Genomic DNA, 19,698 nt, shown 5'->3' on the forward strand with positions numbered 1-19,698 from the left:
TTCGTGTGCTCTGACCTTCATGCAGCCATACGTGTCCCTGCATTTCAATCCACCCATAAAAAGCCAAAACTAATCACAAATGTAAACATACGCATATTGTTGGTATAATCAGTTCAGAGAAGTTTTCCCGAGCTCGCTTTAATTTCCTTTTAAGCTAAACTCATCCCTAACTCTCGAATCTAAACCTGACTTCAAACCACCCTCAAATTTTGTAATTTCACTGGTATTATTATTTAATCAAAGCCCATACAACCTAGATAACTACAAGATTACTCAAACAAATGTTCAAGCATTAGCATGTATATGTATTTTAGCAAATGTAAATCTGTTGGTTCAGATAATATTTATAGTTATCATCTGGAGATTTAGCCAAAATTATAATCCAAAACTGAACTCAAACCCAATAATTCACTCTTAAAGTAATCAATGTACATTATGAATCATACTTACCATTGAAAGGCAATGGGTGAAGGAGTTTAGATCCTCTAGGAGGCGAACTTGAAAGATATAAACCATCTTTGATTGATCTTGCTACTGAGTGGTTAAAGGAAAGTTATTTTCTGCATCATCTCACAAAGATTGACTGAGTTTTTCCTCAGCAGCGATTAATTGACACCTCATTGAAAAGTAGTGGGATTCCTGAAAAACCTGGCTGCTTGGAGCACACAGATGTAGCATCACAGCTCATCAGAGAGGCCCATGAAAACAGATTCAACCCAGCAGTTTTGTGGGAGACCTGCCCACCAGCCCTGTTGAGGAAACATCAGACTCGCACTGTCCCGGGAAAGGATTTCTAATAAGCTGTGCCATTTTTCTCACTGTTTTGCCATCAACATGACCACTCTGTTCAAATCAGTGGACATGGAATGATGACAATTCTGGCATGTGACAGCGCCCCCATCGGGGCCTTTATGGGTGGCTCCACAGTAACATCAGTCTCAGGGTGACGGTTGATCTTACAACTGATTTTTCTACCCTTCATCCCACAGAAACCAGTTAAGACCTTTAGATAACTCTGTAATGCAAGAGTGATCCTGAGGTCTCACATTGAGCTTGGAATGTGGCTGACCAATGCTGACCAGCCTGGCCTGCCTGGTAGGCTTAAAGCCTGGTAGATTAAAAGCCTGGTACAACCAGCACTCTCCATTCTGCTCCGAGACTTTGCTGCTCTCCGCAGTCCCAATAACAACAGTTAAGCCCCTTAAAAAGGTCAGTGGCTTCCTTCGGAACTGGTGGGCCTTCCACATATCCTCACCCGTGCAACACTGTAAGCAACATCCTACAACTACTTTTCAGTCACATAACAGAAGTTCACACTGAGGTGTCCTCAACTGACATCAGAGTCACATTTCAGGCAAAAGGAATTTGTTGGCAGCATACAACTGGCAGAGCAGGCTTGAGCAACAACCAGACATGGGCAGCAAAGTCCAGAGGTAGGAGAGACACTGTCTAGTCCTTGAGAGATCTGGGTAGGTGTGGAGGAAGAGCGAGGCAGTGGGGTGGTTGGACTCCGGAAGCAAAAGGCATTGACAACATGGGAGAACACACTGCAGTGCAGGATCATCTATTCTAAAAAACATACAAACGGATTTCCATTATGTCTGCTTCCTTGTACAATCTGTCTACGAGCTCAGCAAGCCCAACGCTGCTGTTGTGCATTGGGTGACAGTAGTGAGTCACATTAGTGCCCAACGTGCCTGCAGTCTGGCTCTTTCAAATTTCCCTCATTTTTTTTCCCATCGATTCATCGTCTATATTGCCTCATCCAATACAGGGTTGCAGGGTGTTGAAGTCAATCCCAGCTAACAATGGTTGAAGGCAGAGTACACCCTAAACAGCTTATCAGTACAAGACAGCACACAGACAGTCAGAGAGCCAAACATGCTCACATTGTCACATAAAGGAAATGTACAGTCTTTGCAATTTACATGTTTTTGAACTGTGGGAACAAACCAGAGCATCCAGAGGAAGAAGAAAACAAAATCACCCACAAGGACAAGATGCAAACGCCACACAGAAATTCAACAGGAGATTCTCTTGCTGCGAGGTAACAGTGCAAGCCAAGGCTCGGTCCCAGGATAAGTCTCACATTCAATTTATGAATAAAAATGGTTAAAGATTACTTATTTTTTCCCTAAAAACAAATTCAAGTCGAGGACTTATGTCATCAGAACATTCATAATACAATTAAAGCCATACACATCTACAAACATACTTGATACAGGTACATTTAAATTCCACACATAAGAGTGTAGAACATCTATCACTCTATTGTTGTGCTTTTGCTCATCATCTCACACTTCATCTGACATGGCAACATTAGCATGCTAGACACACACAAACATGCCAATAATTGTGCAGTCAACCTTCCCCGTTAGCAGTATTGTTAACTTAACATTTGTCTGCAAAGTCGCACACTTTTAGTGAGCATGGTTGCACAAACCCTCATCTTGAGACAAACATGTAGACACTCTTAACTTATATGTATATAAAAGGGAGTTTCAACACTAATAACCTTGTGCTTGATGAGTACGTGGTGGGAAGAGCCTGACTGTACATTTTTATGCAGCGTGGTATTACTCACTGAAAGAGACCACAGATGGTTTGAGCAGTTAGAAGATGGCTTTGATGATCTCTTTGCCATTAAATTGTTCATACTTTCCCTTGATGAGCACTTTTGTGTCATTAGAATGAGAATATTTTATATAGTAAACTTTAGGTGGTGTTCCGTCCAGGTATAACTTGATATCACTTACCAAGATACATTTTTCCCCCCCAGAAAAAAAAAAATGCATTAGCAAAAACACACTATACTTCACAATGGAGCATGGCAAATAAATAAACTTTATTTCACAAAAGTACAAATGCTTTACAATTCATTTTTAAGATTTTCAAATAAAAGTGTGTGTTCTTTGGAAGTGATGAAGACCTCTTCATTCTTTAGATTCAATTTGTCCTGACATTTCCTGGAGGGTAACCTTATCCAGCTGGGTCACTTCTTCTTCTCTATTCCCCCTCGACCTCTCAGCATCCTTCTTTAGGCTTCTGACTCGTAGCAACTGGAGGCCTTGACCACAGACTAGCACCCATCCTGACTTTGCCCTTTCTGAAAATGTCTTACTGGAGACTTTTCTCTTTGTCTTACCGAAGATGTCGTTCTCTGTAAGATTCCTTATCTCACCTCTTTTTACATCACTGGTACTCCAAACTAGGTCACCTGTCTCCCTTCCTGTTTCCGTGAGTTCTTCACCTTTGACCTCATCAGCAGTTTCTTGGCTGATGATGTCGCCTGTTGTCTCACCCTCTGCTTCCACCCCTCTCCTTGGCGTCTGTTCTCCTTCCTCCCCTTCCCACACTGCAAGTCCAGCAGCATCAGCAACATGGCTGCACAGCGCCTCACTGTGGCTCACGCTATTACTGCTGACCTTCCACAGGCAGACCCTCTGATCCGAGGAAGTGGAGACCACGAGTCCACAGCTCAGGCGCTTCAGGGCAGTAAGTGGAGCGGCGTGTGCCAGCTCGACGTGAGTCTGAGAGTGGAGACTAAGCTGGAGCTGGTTCGTGTGTTGGAACTGTGCTTGGTGCAAAACCTGGCACTCAGATGTCTGAGAAAACCCTCTGCTGCCCCCAACCTTCACATCATCAGGGTACTGCACCCTGACTGTAGATACAGTCAGCTGTCCGTCATCTCCTCCGCTAGCAACTGTTACCAGGCAACCGCCCTCTTGCTTTCCTGGATTCTCGGCCCAAACAGCCAACGAGTTGACGCCGCTTTGGTGGGCAGGAATGTTCAGGCAGGGGGTCGGCCGAGCTGCAGCACCACTTGCATTATCCGTGGATGACAATAAGGCTTCAGTCAAATGCCACAGTGCAATATTTCCATCTGTTGCAGCACTGAACAGCAGCTTATACCTGCAAGAGTCACGGTGGATGAGGTAAAAAAAACAACAACAACAACATTCTGCACACTGATTTCTTCATACTTTGAAAATTACATCTGACTTTTTTATTTGAAAAAATATATAAATAATTAAATAAAACTGCAATTCCAACTTCTACTCCACTAAAGAGTTTCTACACAAAAAAAGCTGCAATCTTCCAGCAACAAAAAACATAACTTACCCTTTGCCTTTGTCATCCTCCAAGCTGCAGGTGGCAACACTGAGCACACAGCGCTGGTGGTAAAATGTCTCCCACAACAAATCGATGTGTCTTTTTCCTTCATTGAGGGAGAACAATCTGGAAAAGATTGTAATGAAAGGTGAATAATGCAGAAGTAGGACGTGAAACAAACGCATAATGAAATCATGTCTGTACGGCATCATGAGGCTTATCTATAATTCTGCTCTAAATCTTTAAGCTCAATTACTCACCTAACGGCTCCATCACTGCAGGACAAAGCTACAAGCACACAGTCAGTCTTAACATCCAGTACTGTTATGGACATGTACCTAAAAAGACACAAATAATCAAAGGGAACGTGAGACCCAATAGATATTAAACTGAAAACTGAACAACCCAGGATACTTTTGGTCAAAACCTTAAGAGAATTGCAAACGGTAATATAGTTTAAGAATGTCCAAGCATGATAAACGCTAAGGGAAGCACCAGGGTGAAAGAAGAAAGGAAGGAGAAGTCATGGCAGAAAACCGAAAATATCCAGGGGAGTTTGCTGATTTGAATACCACAGCTGACGGATATCAACTCTGGTTGTTTCAAGAAGGCCAAATCAGACCCGTAGATCACATAATCTACTGGCAGGTAACAGTTGAAATCTCTTTTCTTGCACCCGTGTTGGTGAGCTGGTATGCTTTCAAGAGTAGATCATATAAAAGATACAAGTCAATGAGCCTTTAAACAAAGTAACATTTCTCAAGAAAAAATGTCAACAGTTAAGACTTGATCCTCAAACCGTTGTGCAATACTTTGGTTTGACCAGACCTTGACAGGTCAATGAGAAATTGGGAAACAAATTAATGTGCAAATACATGATGTATGCAATATAACCACCTTGGTTTTATCTGAAGGTAGCAGCTTTATTTTTCCACTGCATGTAGTTCATGCTTGTGGCCACACCTTTTTACTGTTTGAATCACCATCATAAGGAAACACATGCAAAGAAATACAAGATAAATATGAAGACCTTCGCAAAAAACAGATTTTTAATAAGAGATACATTCAGATTCAGCCTATTGAAGTCGAACACACTGATGTTTTTGCAGTAGTTCTACTTTTTTTTATGAAAGGCCCTATGAGGAATTTCATTTCTCACTACTTTTCTAGATCACCATGGGTCATTTTAAACTTTATTACCTGCTGAGTTAATTTTTCATTGACACAGACTATTTTCAAAGTACATTGTGCTTAATACACTGACTTACATTCTTTATTGAGATGCATATTGCCTCTCGACCTTTTGCCTTTCTCCATCTATATCATTTTCTAAATCTGTTAAGATGTACTCGCCTTGTTTCTGGGTCCATTTTCACCGTCTTGTGTCGGTTCCGCCTCTTCTCCCACTCTGCGTCCAATCTGTGACTGCCGACCTGGATCACCTGACAGGACGGAGCCGGTCGCTGCCTGTCCCAGGCGACCAGCAGCCGGTAGCACTGTATTTGCGCCCGGCCGCCGGCAGACACGAGCAGGGCCGAGAGACTCCGCAACTGTTCTCCTCGACCTGCCTCTGGACTGGTTATCGCTGTCACAGTGCGGACGCTGGAGATGTGGTCGGTAATGATGGAGAGGATTTTGATGCCGCCAGTGATTGGATTCACTGCGAGGACTGATAAACTCGTGTCCTCTCCCCCCGTCACTACGATCTCCCACTGCCTATCCTCTCCTTCCAGTTCGTCCCCATTGTTTTCAGCACAAACAATCCTCCCTAACCTGCATACACACCCTATTCCCCTTCCATGGACACCCTCTCTCAGGCCCCACCCTCCAACCATACCCACCCCCTCTCTGGGGGGCTCAGATGCCAGAACAGAACCCTGCTTAATGAAGACTAAAGCTCCATATCCAGGCCAAACCCTTTTATAGGACGGCCAGAGACTCCAGGAGCGGTGGCCTCCTCCACAAGGCACGGTTAACAGCCTCTCCTGCTTCACAGGGTCCCAGACCACAAAGTGGACTGCATGGAATCCAACAATGACAAATCTTGCTTCTCTTCCCATCTCTGAACTAAATCCCAATTCTTGTTTTTCTCCCTCCAAAAACTCGTGCTGCGCCGTCTCACTTCCCTCTCCAGGCTCATTTTTGGTTTCTGATTCAAGAATTAAAAGTCTCTCCAGCCACTCCATACCTTTGCAGGCCCGCTGCACTCGGAGAACTTCCAGCTGAAGCGTTTCTGTGTTTTCGACACTCTGTCCAGTACTACTGCGTCCAGTCTCTGTATGTTTCCCTGAGTGTACTCTGAAAACTCTCACGCAGCCGTCCCTCCCTGTGCTGTAGAACAGCCCTCTGTACTCACACACTGAAGTGACACCTTGTTTTCCATGCACCCCAAACAAGCAGCTCAATGGCTCCAGGATTAGGTCTGGGCTTTCTCTCATGTCCATTGTTCCCTGTTTTTTATCTGCACTGATTTCATTTAGCAGAGTTCCATGTTCTTCATGAGCCGGTTGCTTTCTATCTGTAAACGGGACCTTACTCATCCCTTCCTGCACTTCATTTTGCTTTGTTTGTCGTCTCTCCTGGAACATAATCAGGGACCCCCTCCTGTCTCCACACACCCAAAGCACTGGCTGTGATCTGGAGCAAAGGCACACTGCTGTTGTAAGCCAGCGTTTAGCACAAGGTGGAAGGAGGAAACAAGGAAGAGGATTGGCACCGAGGACAACAGAACCTTTATCATTCAAATTAACTTCCACAAACCAACGATAGACGAGTCCTCCAGCACCTGACGCGAGCAAATACACGTCACCTTCTGCCTTTAGCCAAATGAGACTATGGATCTTCCCTGAACCCGCTGATAGACAAATGCCAGAGTGAGGATGAGAAGTGGGAAACACCTGTAGGGACCCACTGATGTTTCCCACAGCACACAAACAAAGTTTAACGGCTGACTGTTTCACACCGACTGTTACCGTTTCCATCACACAGTACGACTGAAACTCTGGAGGTCCTTGCCAGATTACTTCCCAAATGCCACGACTGCACTGGTAAACTAATCCTTTGTCAGTACAAACCACAAACTTAATCTGACTCCAGCTCGTTTGTTCATCCTCTTCTCCTGTTGTACAAACTACTTTAGGCAGGCCGTCACCGGGAAACTTCAGGTCAGTCAGCTTCTCTGTCACTTCTTCCTTCATGTTCTCATCCTTCTCTTCACCTTTCACTCTCCACAGCCTCACTCCTCCATCTGCCCCCCCTGTAGCCACCCATTTCTCCTCATCTCCTGCACCTTCACTGACCGCCAGTGCACGAACCCCCCCTGCTCGATGTCCTTTCAATGTGCAAACAACCTTACCGTCTCTCGCCCAGTCCCAGATGATACAGGCCCCGTCTTCTCCAGCACTGAACACTTTCCCTGGGGAGAGATGCACTGAAAACACTCTGGCCTGATGTCCATATAGGACCCTTAAGCAAGCCGGGTTCAAGTCCCCACATTTCCCTCCAGGACCACCTAACGCACCGACACCCCACACCCGCACACTGCGGTCATCGGAGGCTGATGCCAGATATCCCCCCTCCGGGATGTAAGAGATGCTGAAGATGACGCCACTGTGGCCCAACAGACGCCGCTCAACTGGTGCTTTGTGATTATCTTTGCTACTACTGCCTTCCCCAGGCCTCCACAGAACCAGCTGGTTGAAAACAGTCCCTCCTATTAAGACCGTGTCTGACCAGCATTCATGTGTCAGGAGGAGGGCAGAGTACAGCAAACATCCCTCCTGACAGGAGCGCTGGATCAGTGCCTGTCCTTTACTGACATCTAGCAGCAGAGCACTATTGTGAGCAACAGCCACACAGAGATGTTGATGGTCTCCAGAGAGCCAGCGGACATCCAAGGCCCAGTCCTGGAGCTCTATAAGGGGACTGAGCAGCTCCAAGCGCAGCTGCTCCCCATTGTGGGGGTCCCTGTGGAGCCTCAACAGCCTCACAGCCTTTGCTCCAAATACTGCCAGATCATAACAGATGGGCTCTGTGGTGCAACTGGCTGCTGGGAAGAAACAATTGAAAATGTATGAGTGAACAATTACAGAAATCTGAACAAATTAAAACATTATGGACAAGTGTAAAAAAAAAAGCAGAGTAGAATGATGTGGTAAACATTTCAACTCTACAGGACATGTTAATCTTTCTGAATATGGTCTTTTAATATAGAGACATAACAAATATATTGAGTGCTTGTTTGTAAATACTAATCACCAACACCAAACCGATCTGTCGCTCTCCGTTACACCCAGAGATAAGATGTTATCATCCAAGTTCAATTGAAATTGCACATCAAAACTCATTTAGTAAAGACAAATCCTGGCAGATATATTTCTCACAGGGTGTTTTTTTTTTTATAATTTTTTTTTACCTCAATACATTTTTCAAACTGGCTGAAATACAACAGCTGATGATTAAAAAAAAACAGTGCAAAGCAGATCCAACTCACCATGTTTTTTTTCTCCGTGGACTGCAGAACAAGTGCTTCTCGGTCGAATTCCGTGGATTCTGTGACGTTGGAGGATGCTCACTGATATGAATGCTTTAGGACGAGGACGGAGGACGTACACCGATAAGACAGGACCTTCACCTGCCAGGGACAGAAATATTACAGTTGTGCTTGATAAGGATGATAAAGAAAAATCTAGCACTGTCACTGTTCTATATAGATCCCATGCAAATTGGTCTCACGTCTTGTCTACAATTTCAGCTATTACACATAGTTTATCACTTGAAAGGCAGTTTGTTCCACTGGTGTCCTAACTGAGAGAAAGAATTTGCAGACAATCCATACACAACATAACCTAAGTTACGCATATCTCATATGCTTTGGGTCTCTTTTCATGAAGATGTTCTCTGAAGGTTGACTTCTCAGAATTGGGGTAGCAAGTCCTCTGTGTATTACTGCTCTCTCTGAATATATTTAAGATATAGATTAACTTCAACTACAAACTGTGCTATTTATCTCATCATACGTTTTGGTTTTATTGGACACAATAATGAGTCTAATCTACTTCTGAGATGTCAGTAAACTATAAAGGAAGAAAAAAAGTGTAAAGTAAACAGGGGGGGGGGGGGGGGGGGGGGGGGGGTTGTCACAGGAATAAATGTTTACCTGTGAGTAGAAATTCATCTCGGAGGAACTCCAAACTCGTGACAGGAGCTAAAAGAGCGGTTGTCTCCATCTCTTACAGATTCACAGCTTTAACTGAAGATACATTTCTCAAACAGTGCCTGAAATATGTAAAGTTCAAGAGTCAGTATTAGCTTCTGTTAGCAAGACAATCTAAGAGTAGATATATATCATATTGCAACCAAGTAACGCCTAATTATGACAAGAATAACCACGTCATAGCGCGTTTACTTGCACAGATGCTGAAGCCGACGCTGAAAGGTGTTTGAATTCAGTAATGAATCGTTATTGTGTTATTTTGAGGGGACGACACGACCCATGTGTTATGCCGTCTTCCGGTTTAGTTTTATTTTTAACCAATCGCTACACAGGCCTGGCTTCCTGAACACTGATTGGCTACCACATGACGGCCTTGTGTGATTTCATTGGTGACGATAGAAGTTGGGTGCGTTTAAGTGTCATTGGTAAAATCAGGGTTTCTATTTTAAAACTGCTATCTGTTTTAAATGCTTACTTCTGTTTATCATGATATAAATAAGCAAATAAGTGCTCTCCATTAATCATTTACTAAGACAAGCAGATGCAAGATTGTTTTTCTGCACCGTCTACTGTAAGTTTTAGGTTCATACTTGAAAACAATGGAAATCTCCAGAAAACTTGAACGCCACAAGCAGCAGTGGCGGTGAAGGCTGCAACTGGATGAACGTAAGATAGCAGTCCAGCTAACTTTAATGGCTAACTATGCCCGGAAAATGCAAATTTCAAGAGTCCTGGCTCTCGAAGGAGATCTACAAGGACTGGCTGATTGAGGACGCCCAGGACATTCACTTCGCCCGGTGTCGAGCCTGCGGAAAATCCATAAAACTTCAGACCATGGGCGAGGCTGCGCTCACCAGCCACGCAGGGGGAGCCGGCCACAAAGCGGCCGTCCGCAAGCTCCAGGAAGGTGGGTCGGTCTGCTGGGTAGAGGCGGGGAACAGGACCACGAACCAGAGCTCAGAGTGCCCTTGATGAGCAGGCATCATGGCGGGTCGCTTCAGCTCGTTCTTATTGTTTATACCAGTACAACTGTCGTGTTGACGTTTGGCCACAACACCATAGGTCTGCAGCAGTGTTTTTAAAAGTGTGAGGGAATCCGCCTCTAGGGGGGCGCAGCAGAAGGAGAAGACATCAGGGGATATGGGGGAGACCGTTACCCACTACGAATATTCCTTGTAAATGAGGAAATCTTCAAGTTCATACCAAACCAGGTCGATGGGGTTTAGGTCTGGAGACTGCTGGCCACTCCATGTTTCCAAGTTCAACATCTTGTCTTTGTTGTTTTCTTTTCTTCTTAATGTTGTTATGGCTCTTACACTTGTGTTTTGGTTCATCATCTTGCTGTAGGATGAACCCCCTGTCAGCTCGGATCATACCAGGTGGTATTTCAGAATGCTGGTAGTCGTCTTCGTTCAGGGTTCTTCTCACTAAGTCACCGAATCTGGATCCAGCAAAACAGCCTCAGACCGTCACCCTTTCTCCGCCATATATTTCACTTGAGTTCATTTTTCCTTTAGTTTGTTTATACATACCATCATACCTTTGACATGTTTGGACTGCATTCTGCCGTCTTCATCAGAAATGTCATGCTGTGGTGGTGGATGATGTGTCTTTTTCTCAGCTGGCATTGCTGGGTCATGACCAACCTGTCACTTTTTGACAACAGATGATGAAGACAGTAGAATCCAGTCGAAGAATCCATTTTCACGGCAACACACCACTTTCTGCAATGCAACACTGTTCAACTGAGGTTCACAAGGGTGTGTTCCAACGTTGCTTTCATGCAAACAGAGGGGTTTGTTAGTAATCCTGAAAACTGGAGCACCTGCTGGAATTAATGACTTCCCAGCCCCTGAATAATGGCGTTTTGTGAAACTCTGAAGTGTTATTCTTTATTTTTCAGCTTTGGATAATGTTACCTTTTTTTTTTTTAACCTCCAGCAGTTCACCACTTACCTTTGTACCATTTCAAGTTATTTATGAGACTTGAATGACTTGAATTACAATAAATAACTGAAAAAGTGTTCCAAAACTTTTGATTGTTTGTGTATACTTTTATCAAAACACACAGTTTTAGAACTAAGTAATAAAAAGGCTTCAATGTAAACCCATAAGTTATGACAGTTGCGGATTACATATTTTGTCTTACCAGATATCTTAAATGAAAAGCACATAACTAACATTCTAAGCATAAGCACTAATGATACATATATTGCATATATTATATATACTATGTGAACAATGTTTGGAAACAAATGACTCTATGAGGTTTTAGGGTGGATCACAGTGTGATTCAGTGTAATCCTCTGACATACTTACAAACATCTTTTCACACTACATAATTTAAGATATTTAAAACCTAACCTAACAGAACGCTACCGGAAGTCATTCATCCCAACAACTGTTTGGATATTTAACAACTCACTGTAAATGTCCTACATGTACCGCTTACATCTGCACTGAGTACATCTCTTTTACCTATCTACACTGTGTGTATATCAATCCTGGCAATTTACTCTTTTTTAGAGGATTTTTCTTTTTTACTGGATTGTTTTCTTTTTTTTATATTTACATATTCTATTTTTTGTGCTCTTTTTTGCTCTTGTTTAGATTTTTACATATGTTTACATATTTTAATTCCTTAACTTTATAAGTTCTGCACCTTTTTACCTTGAGCTGTTGTAAGTTTGTGTTTCCCCCTGGGGGAGGAATAAAGCTCTCTACTCTACCTAATTCAGTGTGACCATGCAGTCCACATGTTTGGCGTGATATAATATAGAAACAAACATAGAACTTCAACTGTCACATACATGGTCAGTGCAATTTTTATAAGGTGTTTTTATTATAGTCCTGAATCAGCTCTGTTATTTGAAGCATTTTTTTTTTTTTTAGGTCAAATGACACCATTCACTAGTTGCCAGTTCTCTATAAGGACATAGTGACTATGTGATGAAAACGATTTGAGCATATTTCTCATTAAATCACCTTAGTGATTGCTCAAATGTGTGATATGGTGTGTACATTTTAAGTAGAGAGTAGAGTCTTTCAGTGTGAACATCGCCATCGACTTCTGGCTCGGGGGCCTATTTATATAGAGTTTTCACGTTCTTTTATGTGTGTGTCTTGTTTCTTCACTACTCATCCACAGTTCCTAAATGTGTTTGAGGTTAACTGGTGACTGAAATTGCCCATGAATGCGTGCATCAGTTGGGATCGGGTCCAGCTTCCTGTGACTAAATGGTACATAAAAAGAGAGAGAAGATAGATTGTTTATGCTTTACTATGATTCACTGTACATTTTAGTCAGTCATTAAGTTGACAGTGTGTTGCAAAATATTTGTTATATTTACAGCATGTCTGGTATAAAGATCCTCAATATAATTGTGTGTTGTGATAAAGGTTACAGGCATTTTATGAGGGATTATGTACCAGTTTCCACCAGAGGGAGGCACTCTTTGTCAACTTTCCAGATATATATTTAATCCCCAGTCCCTCCCTGAGTGTCTTTTTTCTTTCTTATTGGCAGGCAGCGGAGTGATGATAAATGCCCTTGGGCAGGTGAATGGCAGCAAGAACCAGGTAAATGTTTCAAAATTATGATTTTGTTTTGTATTTACTTCCAATGCATTGTTTTTTTTTATTAGCATGGCATCTTAAAGGTGAACTGAAAACACAGCTGAGATTCAGAAAGCAGCCCGGCTCGATGGATGGATGGATAAATTAATAAATAAATGTCCCTCCTTTCTCGTAGGTGGAGGACAGCAAGGAGCAAGTGGCCATCTGCCTGCAGCGTGACGCCTTGGACAGAGACTGGTCGGACCTGCATCACAGTCCCACTGCAAACTTCACCTCCCACAATGCAGAGCTGCAGGATGTGGGCTTTAATACATCTTTCTTCACAGCACCAGGTACACACACACACACACACACACACACACACACACACACACACACGCACACACGCACACACGCACACACGCACACACGCACACACGCACACACACGTAAACACTCTCAAGCTGTTCTGACATTTGAGGCACAGGGAACCTTCTGTTATCCAGAGCTGTTTGTTTGCCCTGACTGTGGTATTGTACTACAATTAAAATGGCACTCTAATGAAGAAGCAATTGTTTGCAGTGAAAATACTGTTAAGTTCACCATATAGTAGATTACTATGCTTTTGAAGCGAGGCTGTGCCTCTCTAAACAGACCGTCTGATGTGTGCACAGGTTAGAAAAGGAAAGCGAGGTGACTCAGGTTGAATATTCATTAACAGGACAATGCTCTGTGAATATTCAATGAGACGAAGCAGCCTAATTGATATACTGAGGACTAGTGAAGTACATCTGTGAATTCACACCTTGCCACTTCATAACAAGCCCCCGGCCTCACTGACCTCTCTGATCTCTGACCTTCCAGGCACCTCCAGTCTCCTCAGCCAGCGCCTCCCTCCGCCAGGTGCTGACGTGGAGGAGGGCGGCCGACACTCCGCAGATCTGCTGAGGCTGGCGCAGCATCAGCGGGTGGAGGCTCTGGAGCAGCAGCAACAGATGAAGATCCTGGAGTGGGAGAACAGGATGAAGGTGCTGGCGTGGGAGCAGGAGCTGGTCCGGGAGAAGCGGAGGGCGGTCCTGCAGAAGAGGAAGGCCTTCAGGATGAAGGCGGCTTATTACAAGGCCAAGCTGAGGAGGATGGGAGAGGCTGTGCCTTCTTCCTCCAGCAGCAGCGACGATGAGGAGAAACCAGCCGACCCCACTGGTTGAACGGCATTTCATTGTTTTGTCATTATGCCTCACACTGTTGCTGTTTTTCTACATTTTTACATTACTTCAAAAATGGAAACGATGTATTGAATGATTTGGTACGAGAGCATCTAACTCCGATAATAGTTTTATTATTTAAAGGTGGAAGCAGATTACATGCGGTACACAGATGTACTTGAGGAGCACTTTTTAAAACTACATTTAGTGGAAGTTACTATTCTCCAAACGGCCCCAGTTCAGACTTTCCTGTCTGACTGACCTTTCTCACAGATGGCCTTTACAAAAAATCTGTTAAATGTACTACTCATGGATAAAAAGTACATTTGAAGGATATGAAATAGAAATACCTTACACAAATTGAAAATGCCAGAAATTAGAATGACAACAGTCATATGGTGATCCGTTTACCATATCATAGCTGCAATCGTTTCTTTAAAGATGCACTATGGGGAAAATATATATTTCCATTTTTGGTCATTGAGGGGCAGATTTTCCTTCAGTGTAGAGTTTTGGAAGTTTGTTGTTTAGTTATGTATACTACCCACAGCTCAAATTGTGCAGTTACTGTTTTTCATAATTGGGCTGAGGACAGGTGCCATGCTGGATTTACAGGAGGGAGCAGGCTGAGGGTAGCAGGTTTGCGTCCTAACTTCAGTTCCTCTGACAACAGCAACATAAAACACATGGGCATGGACTGTTATCTTAATTGCTGTATTTTTCAAGTTTCATGGTAATAATAAAAAAAAAAAAAAAAGATCATACATACCGTACTGAGGTTCAGAGCGTGTCGCAGGCTACGATGAAGAATGTACTGAGATCACAGATAAAACCCTACACATGCAGAAAATGACATTCCAAAATGGACAATCCGAAGACTGTTTTTGTAGTGCATGCTGATGTGAGTACACGTTTTAACTTTGTGAATTGTAAATAAATGTGCATTTTGGTACAAAGTTGGATGCAGAAAAATAAAAATGTAAATACGAAGAAAGGGTGGATGTTCGTAAGCACCTGCACTTTGCCAAAAGAGTTTTCAGAGTGCCTATTAAGTTTTTAGGCCTTGTTCGATTTCTGGAACCAGCTCCAAAATGTAGTTAAGGCCCCCGGTAGCGTTTAGAGACGACGCGAAACAACCTAAACAGTTTGGGAAATGGATTGACTAATTAGAGGAATTACTGGGTGTATTGCTGGTTTCCTGCTGCCAAGAAAGCCAACTACCTCTTGGCTCTGGTTGCATGCACAGCAACATGAGGTCCTGATCTTCCCATCTAACTTTTGGCAAGAAAGCAACTTAAGAAAAAAGATCCTATTTCCAGAGAACGTGCCAGGAGCCAATCTCTGCTGCAGGGGTCCGTGTATTCACTGCCATCCACCCTTTTCCGATTTCCTGAAAGTGTGCCAGATATGCTCAGTCTCTGGAAGTGCGAGTGTGTGTGCAGTTTAGCATTAAATCAGGCTCGTTCAGTCGGGATGCCGTAATCTAGGAATGTTGTGCCTTCACTTCTACTTCTGTCCTTCATGGTGAAGTTAAAAACCTGCAGCTGATGTCATGAGGGGGCAGCGTGTATTGTGCCATGACAAGGGAAGGGGACTTTAACGTAACATTTCCAGGTTCTTTTCCAGGTTGAGAAGTTCAAGTATGTTAGCATCTTATTTCTGACTGACTGAGAAATGATTTTTAGATCGGTGTCGCAGCAGTTATTTTATTTTAATCGCTGTGTTTGATTCTAGCGATAAAGAAACTAATCTGCAACACAACGCAGGCTACTGACTTAGTAGTCCAGTCTTTAGTCATGTCCAGATCGACTGAAATAATGAGATTGCAGATGTAAGCAGCTGAAGTTTTCTTCCACAGCGGTGCTCTTTGGGATACGATGAGTAGGTTGGCCAATCCAGGGTGAACTATTATCACCAACTTTCCTCTTTCGCTAGCAGCTGACATGGTTCAGGCACCTGATCAGAGGGACTCCTGGAAACCCTCTGATGAAGCCATGACCAATTAGAACGGGACCCCAGGCTGGCCTCAGATCTGTCAGGAGATTAATTCTCCCAGTTGGGCCGAGAGTGGTTTGTATCCCCAGGATAAAAAGCCTGAGAATGTTGGCAATAACAAAGTCGACTGGGCTCCTCGGCTTTCATCACTGATTTTTACAACCAGATCCACGTTGAGCTGTTCAGACAAATGGACGGTTCAATCTACTTCAAGTCAGGATGTTCCGTCCTCAGTGGATATGTTCCCTCTGCTCACACCTCAACACATATGTTCCTGTGCATCAAAATGTTTTTCTTGCTCCAACACACTCAATAAATAGAAACACACAGCCTTATAGGAATAGGTCTTTTTTTTTTTTAATGTCCAACAGTTCTCTTGTTTCCGCAGTAACAGGGGAGAGGCGTTTTCCATCCTGACAGCAGGACAGAGGGCGTCCCATAATGAACACACAATCTAACAAAGACAATCTCCCATCGCCTTTCCTCTTCTACCTCTTCATATCTGTTTACCCACACTGTTTGAAAAATACTCCAGAGACCATCGCAGCATTTTAGATTTTGTGTCCATTTATAAAACTCCCATCATTCAGATTTGATTACCCTAAAGGTTTAAGAAATAATAGTCTGATATGAGATGCAACAGATAGTTTGAATCAGGATATGTTTAATTTATGCAGTCTCCAAAGAAGGCAAATGTTCACAAACAGATCTGAAAAATAAGTTTTAGTTTCACGTTTTCAGGTTTTATCTTTCAGATTTGCAGATTTGAAATGGGAGGAAACTTTATATTGATCTGTAAACATATTTTTATCTTCTAGTGTCCATTTTCATCTCCTTAATTTAGGAACTCGTTGCTGTAAAAGATTAAAGAGCATTGTAAAGATCGCATGTCAGCACAAGAAAAATAAAATGGACAAAAATCACACTCAATAGTCTCATTCAGCATGGGGGAAAAAACATAATACAAAATTATAACTGCATTATTCAAATATCAATCAATAGAATGAATCTCACGTCTGTGGAAGGTGGCGACACTTAAATAAAAATTAACAGGGTTTGTGAAAAAAGAAATGGAGAGAAAAATAGGGTCTATTTTGATGTGGAACTGCTTATGAACAGCTTGGTGGGTTGCACTCCCCTGCAGGAGCACTTTTTTTGGCAATAACATTGTCACAGATAAGTGTTCCTGCCACATCCCAAGGACAAGGGACAAATAGAGCAGCGGTTAAAGTAGGACGATATGTCCGTTAGCTGTATGTGTGTGTGTGAGTCTGTGTGTTTTTTCTCTCTGTCATGAGTACCGACCACGCCTTCCTTCATGTGGTTCTTTTTTGTAGCCAAAGCCAATTAGTCCTCCTCCCAACCTCGCCTGGTTTTGCACCTTCTGTTTTCTGCTGAGCTGCATCTTCCTGTTGTTCATGTCTCACACTGACTGTCAGTTTGCTCGAGGACATGCATATGACGGTTCCAATATCTGCCTTCAGTTATCAGAAATCACTGCATTTTGGTTAATTATAAGTAAACAAACAAATAATGATCACTATCCTCTCGTCCCACAGTAGAATTTAGGGTCATTGCGGAACATGTCCACCTCTTGTAAATGTCCATGTGTTGTTGGGTTCACTCCTGCAGCTGTGAGACCGGACCAGCTTCTGATGCAAAGACCTTTATCTCAAAACCACTTAGAGGCTTTTAGCACTGACGCACCTGACTTCTCCTCTCCTCTGTGAGCTGCTGCAGAAGCTCTGCCAGATCTTGAAAGACACCCCATCATTGTATAAAGCTTGCAAGGTCTCAGTTCTTGTGTGTTTTTTTGTATTAATGTGTTGTATTGGGACCATTATAAACCAATCACTCTTCAATGTGATTTCTTTTCATTTAAAAATCGATATCTGAAGTAATTTTAAATCACCTGTTCCTCCAAGTTGAATTTAAAAAAATGGTGAATGTTCATTGTATGTGTTGCAGATGTGCTTAGGTCTACTGTCTCATGGCTCAAAACACCAAGATGTGATTCATATCTTTCCAATTCTCCACTCTAATCCCATACACCTCGTCAGAATCCACTCCATTATACTGTATGCAGCCAAGTAAAACATCAAACACAGTGGGTTACCTTGCAACGAATATCTAAGGCCTCATTAATAAAAACACATTTTAACTTCGGGCTTCTCTCCATGGCACCATTATGGAGGAAAAAAAACCCTGCACGAATCATCATCACCACAGAAAAACTGGCAAATGTCTATAGAAGGAGGATGTTTCCTGATTTTAGGTCCCTTTGGTTGAACTTCCATGAGACAAACTTGAGTGAACAAGTTTCCAGGAAGCTTGTTGGAGAGTTTCAGCTGCTCCTGCGGCATCCCTTGAGGCAGGTTGAGTCGTGATGCATCAAAGTGCAAAATGGGGGGGGGACCCCAGAGGAGTGTGAGGCGGCCTCATGCTGAGAGGCTGACAGAGATATCACCCACCAAGTGTCCAGAACACTTAAGATATGGTCTCTTGACATCAGTGGACTGACAGTAGTCTGGTTCAGACAGCACCAGGCACAAAGATACACAGATAGATGACGAGGTCACATTCATATACAACGGGCTACCGAGAAAGCACAACCTCCCTCAAAGGAACTGTCACGTGTGACTGAGCTTCTGACGTCCTGTAAGCAGTAGTCCTCTGCACACTCCGCTTCCTCCACCAAATCTCTTCTTCTATAATAATCCCTTCCTCTATTTACAATCACTTTCTGATAACTGATATTTTCCCTTCAACCACATCTCATGGTTATCGATAATCTCATCAGATACTATTGCCGGATCCCTGTTGTCATACAATAAGTTGATGGTTGTGGGGGGAGGGTTGAGTTTCTGAGGGAAAAAGGGTTTTTCCACGGAGAAATTCTGGGGTTTCTTTCCTTCTTTTGTTTTTTTTTGTTAAGGACATTTCTCTCCCCGCCTGCCCAGCAACAGACAAGACTTCACCCACACCAACCTCACTCACAGCCGCACACAGACACAAGCATTAAAAAAAAAAAAAAAAAAATCACATGAGATTTTTTCTTCATCTCCAATGAAAAAGATACAAAATGTATAAAAATGTTATTTACAGCTGCTTCTTTTTTTCTGTTTTGACTTATCTGCTTCAGGCTATCATTGTGTTCGAGTTTGTAACAGTTTTTACGTAGTGGAGGTGGTTGACTCGTCATCCAAAGAACCATGGTAGTGCATTGAGGGCAGGGAGACTCTTAAAAACTCATTTTATTCAGCTCCACCTACCCTGAATTTTTTTTTTTTTTAACCGATGGATGTTTCCTTTGTCTATATTTTGATTTGTATCCTGTCCCTTAGTGTCCCAGGCACGTATCAGTGGTTCTGGACCTTAGAGTCAATCTCTTGTTTCCCCAGCACTGTTGCATTGCATTAAGGGATATGGAGGCTGTCATCAAGACTGTCCTTCACTTCTGTTGGCTCTAGAGTGAAAAGGGGAAAATAAAGCATAAATTAGTTGATATAACTCCAAATTCAAATTCACCCAAAGTTACAAGGACACAGAGAGATGAGAATAGTAACAGATTACAAAAAAAAAAAAAAACTCAACAGACCGAGACGCGAGGATAGA

At 42.9% G+C, this 19,698-nt stretch overlaps 3 protein-coding genes across 3 annotated transcripts in view; 1 reads left to right on the forward strand and 2 right to left on the reverse strand.

The window, feature by feature from the left end:
* Positions 1-2,823: 2,823 nt before the first annotated feature.
* wdr6 (WD repeat domain 6) lies at positions 2,824-9,455 on the reverse strand. Its single transcript, XM_080496457.1, has 7 exons — positions 9,272-9,455; positions 8,606-8,746; positions 6,650-8,158; positions 5,467-6,574; positions 4,374-4,451; positions 4,123-4,239; positions 2,824-3,912 (listed from the first exon to the last, which is right to left on the reverse strand). The coding sequence occupies exons 1-7, from the start codon at positions 9,339-9,341 to the stop codon at positions 2,934-2,936; spliced, it is 4,002 nt and encodes a 1,333-aa protein (XP_080352583.1). The 5' UTR covers positions 9,342-9,455; the 3' UTR covers positions 2,824-2,933.
* Positions 9,456-9,993: 538 nt separating this feature from the next.
* Positions 9,994-14,998, forward strand: fsbp (fibrinogen silencer binding protein). The gene is made up of 4 exons (XM_080495963.1): positions 9,994-10,235; positions 12,855-12,907; positions 13,080-13,236; positions 13,748-14,998. Exons 1-4 carry the CDS (start codon positions 10,031-10,033, stop codon positions 14,089-14,091), a joined length of 759 nt encoding a protein of 252 aa, XP_080352089.1. The 5' UTR covers positions 9,994-10,030; the 3' UTR covers positions 14,092-14,998.
* Positions 14,999-19,521: 4,523 nt separating this feature from the next.
* The window catches only part of celsr3 (cadherin, EGF LAG seven-pass G-type receptor 3), a gene marked incomplete at both ends in the record, with an annotated part of 119,486 nt that continues 119,309 nt past the window's right edge, over positions 19,522-19,698 (reverse strand). Inside the window, one exon of the mRNA XM_080496409.1 lies at positions 19,522-19,549. Within this exon, the coding sequence (XP_080352535.1) occupies positions 19,522-19,549 (28 nt within the window). The remainder of the gene's footprint in view (positions 19,550-19,698) is intronic.

Source organism: Blennius ocellaris, assembly GCF_963422515.1.
Source record: "Blennius ocellaris genome assembly, chromosome: 5".
Lineage (NCBI taxonomy): Eukaryota > Metazoa > Chordata > Actinopteri > Blenniiformes > Blenniidae > Blennius > Blennius ocellaris.

What these genes read in the sequence shown, in the direction of transcription:
- wdr6 (XM_080496457.1), bottom strand. Translation starts at nt 9,341, where the DNA reads ATGGAGACAACCGCTCTTTTAGCTCCTGTCACGAGTTTGGAGTTCCTC. An exon ending in AGATGAATTTCTACTCACAG is followed by an intron (nt 8,747 to 9,271) that starts GTAAACATTTAT and finishes TGTCCCTGGCAG; the next exon opens with GTGAAGGTCCTGTCTTATCG. An exon ending in GAGGATGACAAAGGCAAAGG is followed by an intron (nt 3,913 to 4,122) that starts GTAAGTTATGTT and finishes TGACTCTTGCAG; the next exon opens with GTATAAGCTGCTGTTCAGTG.
- fsbp (XM_080495963.1), top strand. Translation starts at nt 10,031, where the DNA reads ATGCCCGGAAAATGCAAATTTCAAGAGTCCTGGCTCTCGAAGGAGATC. An exon ending in CGTCCGCAAGCTCCAGGAAG is followed by an intron (nt 10,236 to 12,854) that starts GTGGGTCGGTCT and finishes TCTTATTGGCAG; the next exon opens with GCAGCGGAGTGATGATAAAT. An exon ending in TGAATGGCAGCAAGAACCAG is followed by an intron (nt 12,908 to 13,079) that starts GTAAATGTTTCA and finishes CCTTTCTCGTAG; the next exon opens with GTGGAGGACAGCAAGGAGCA.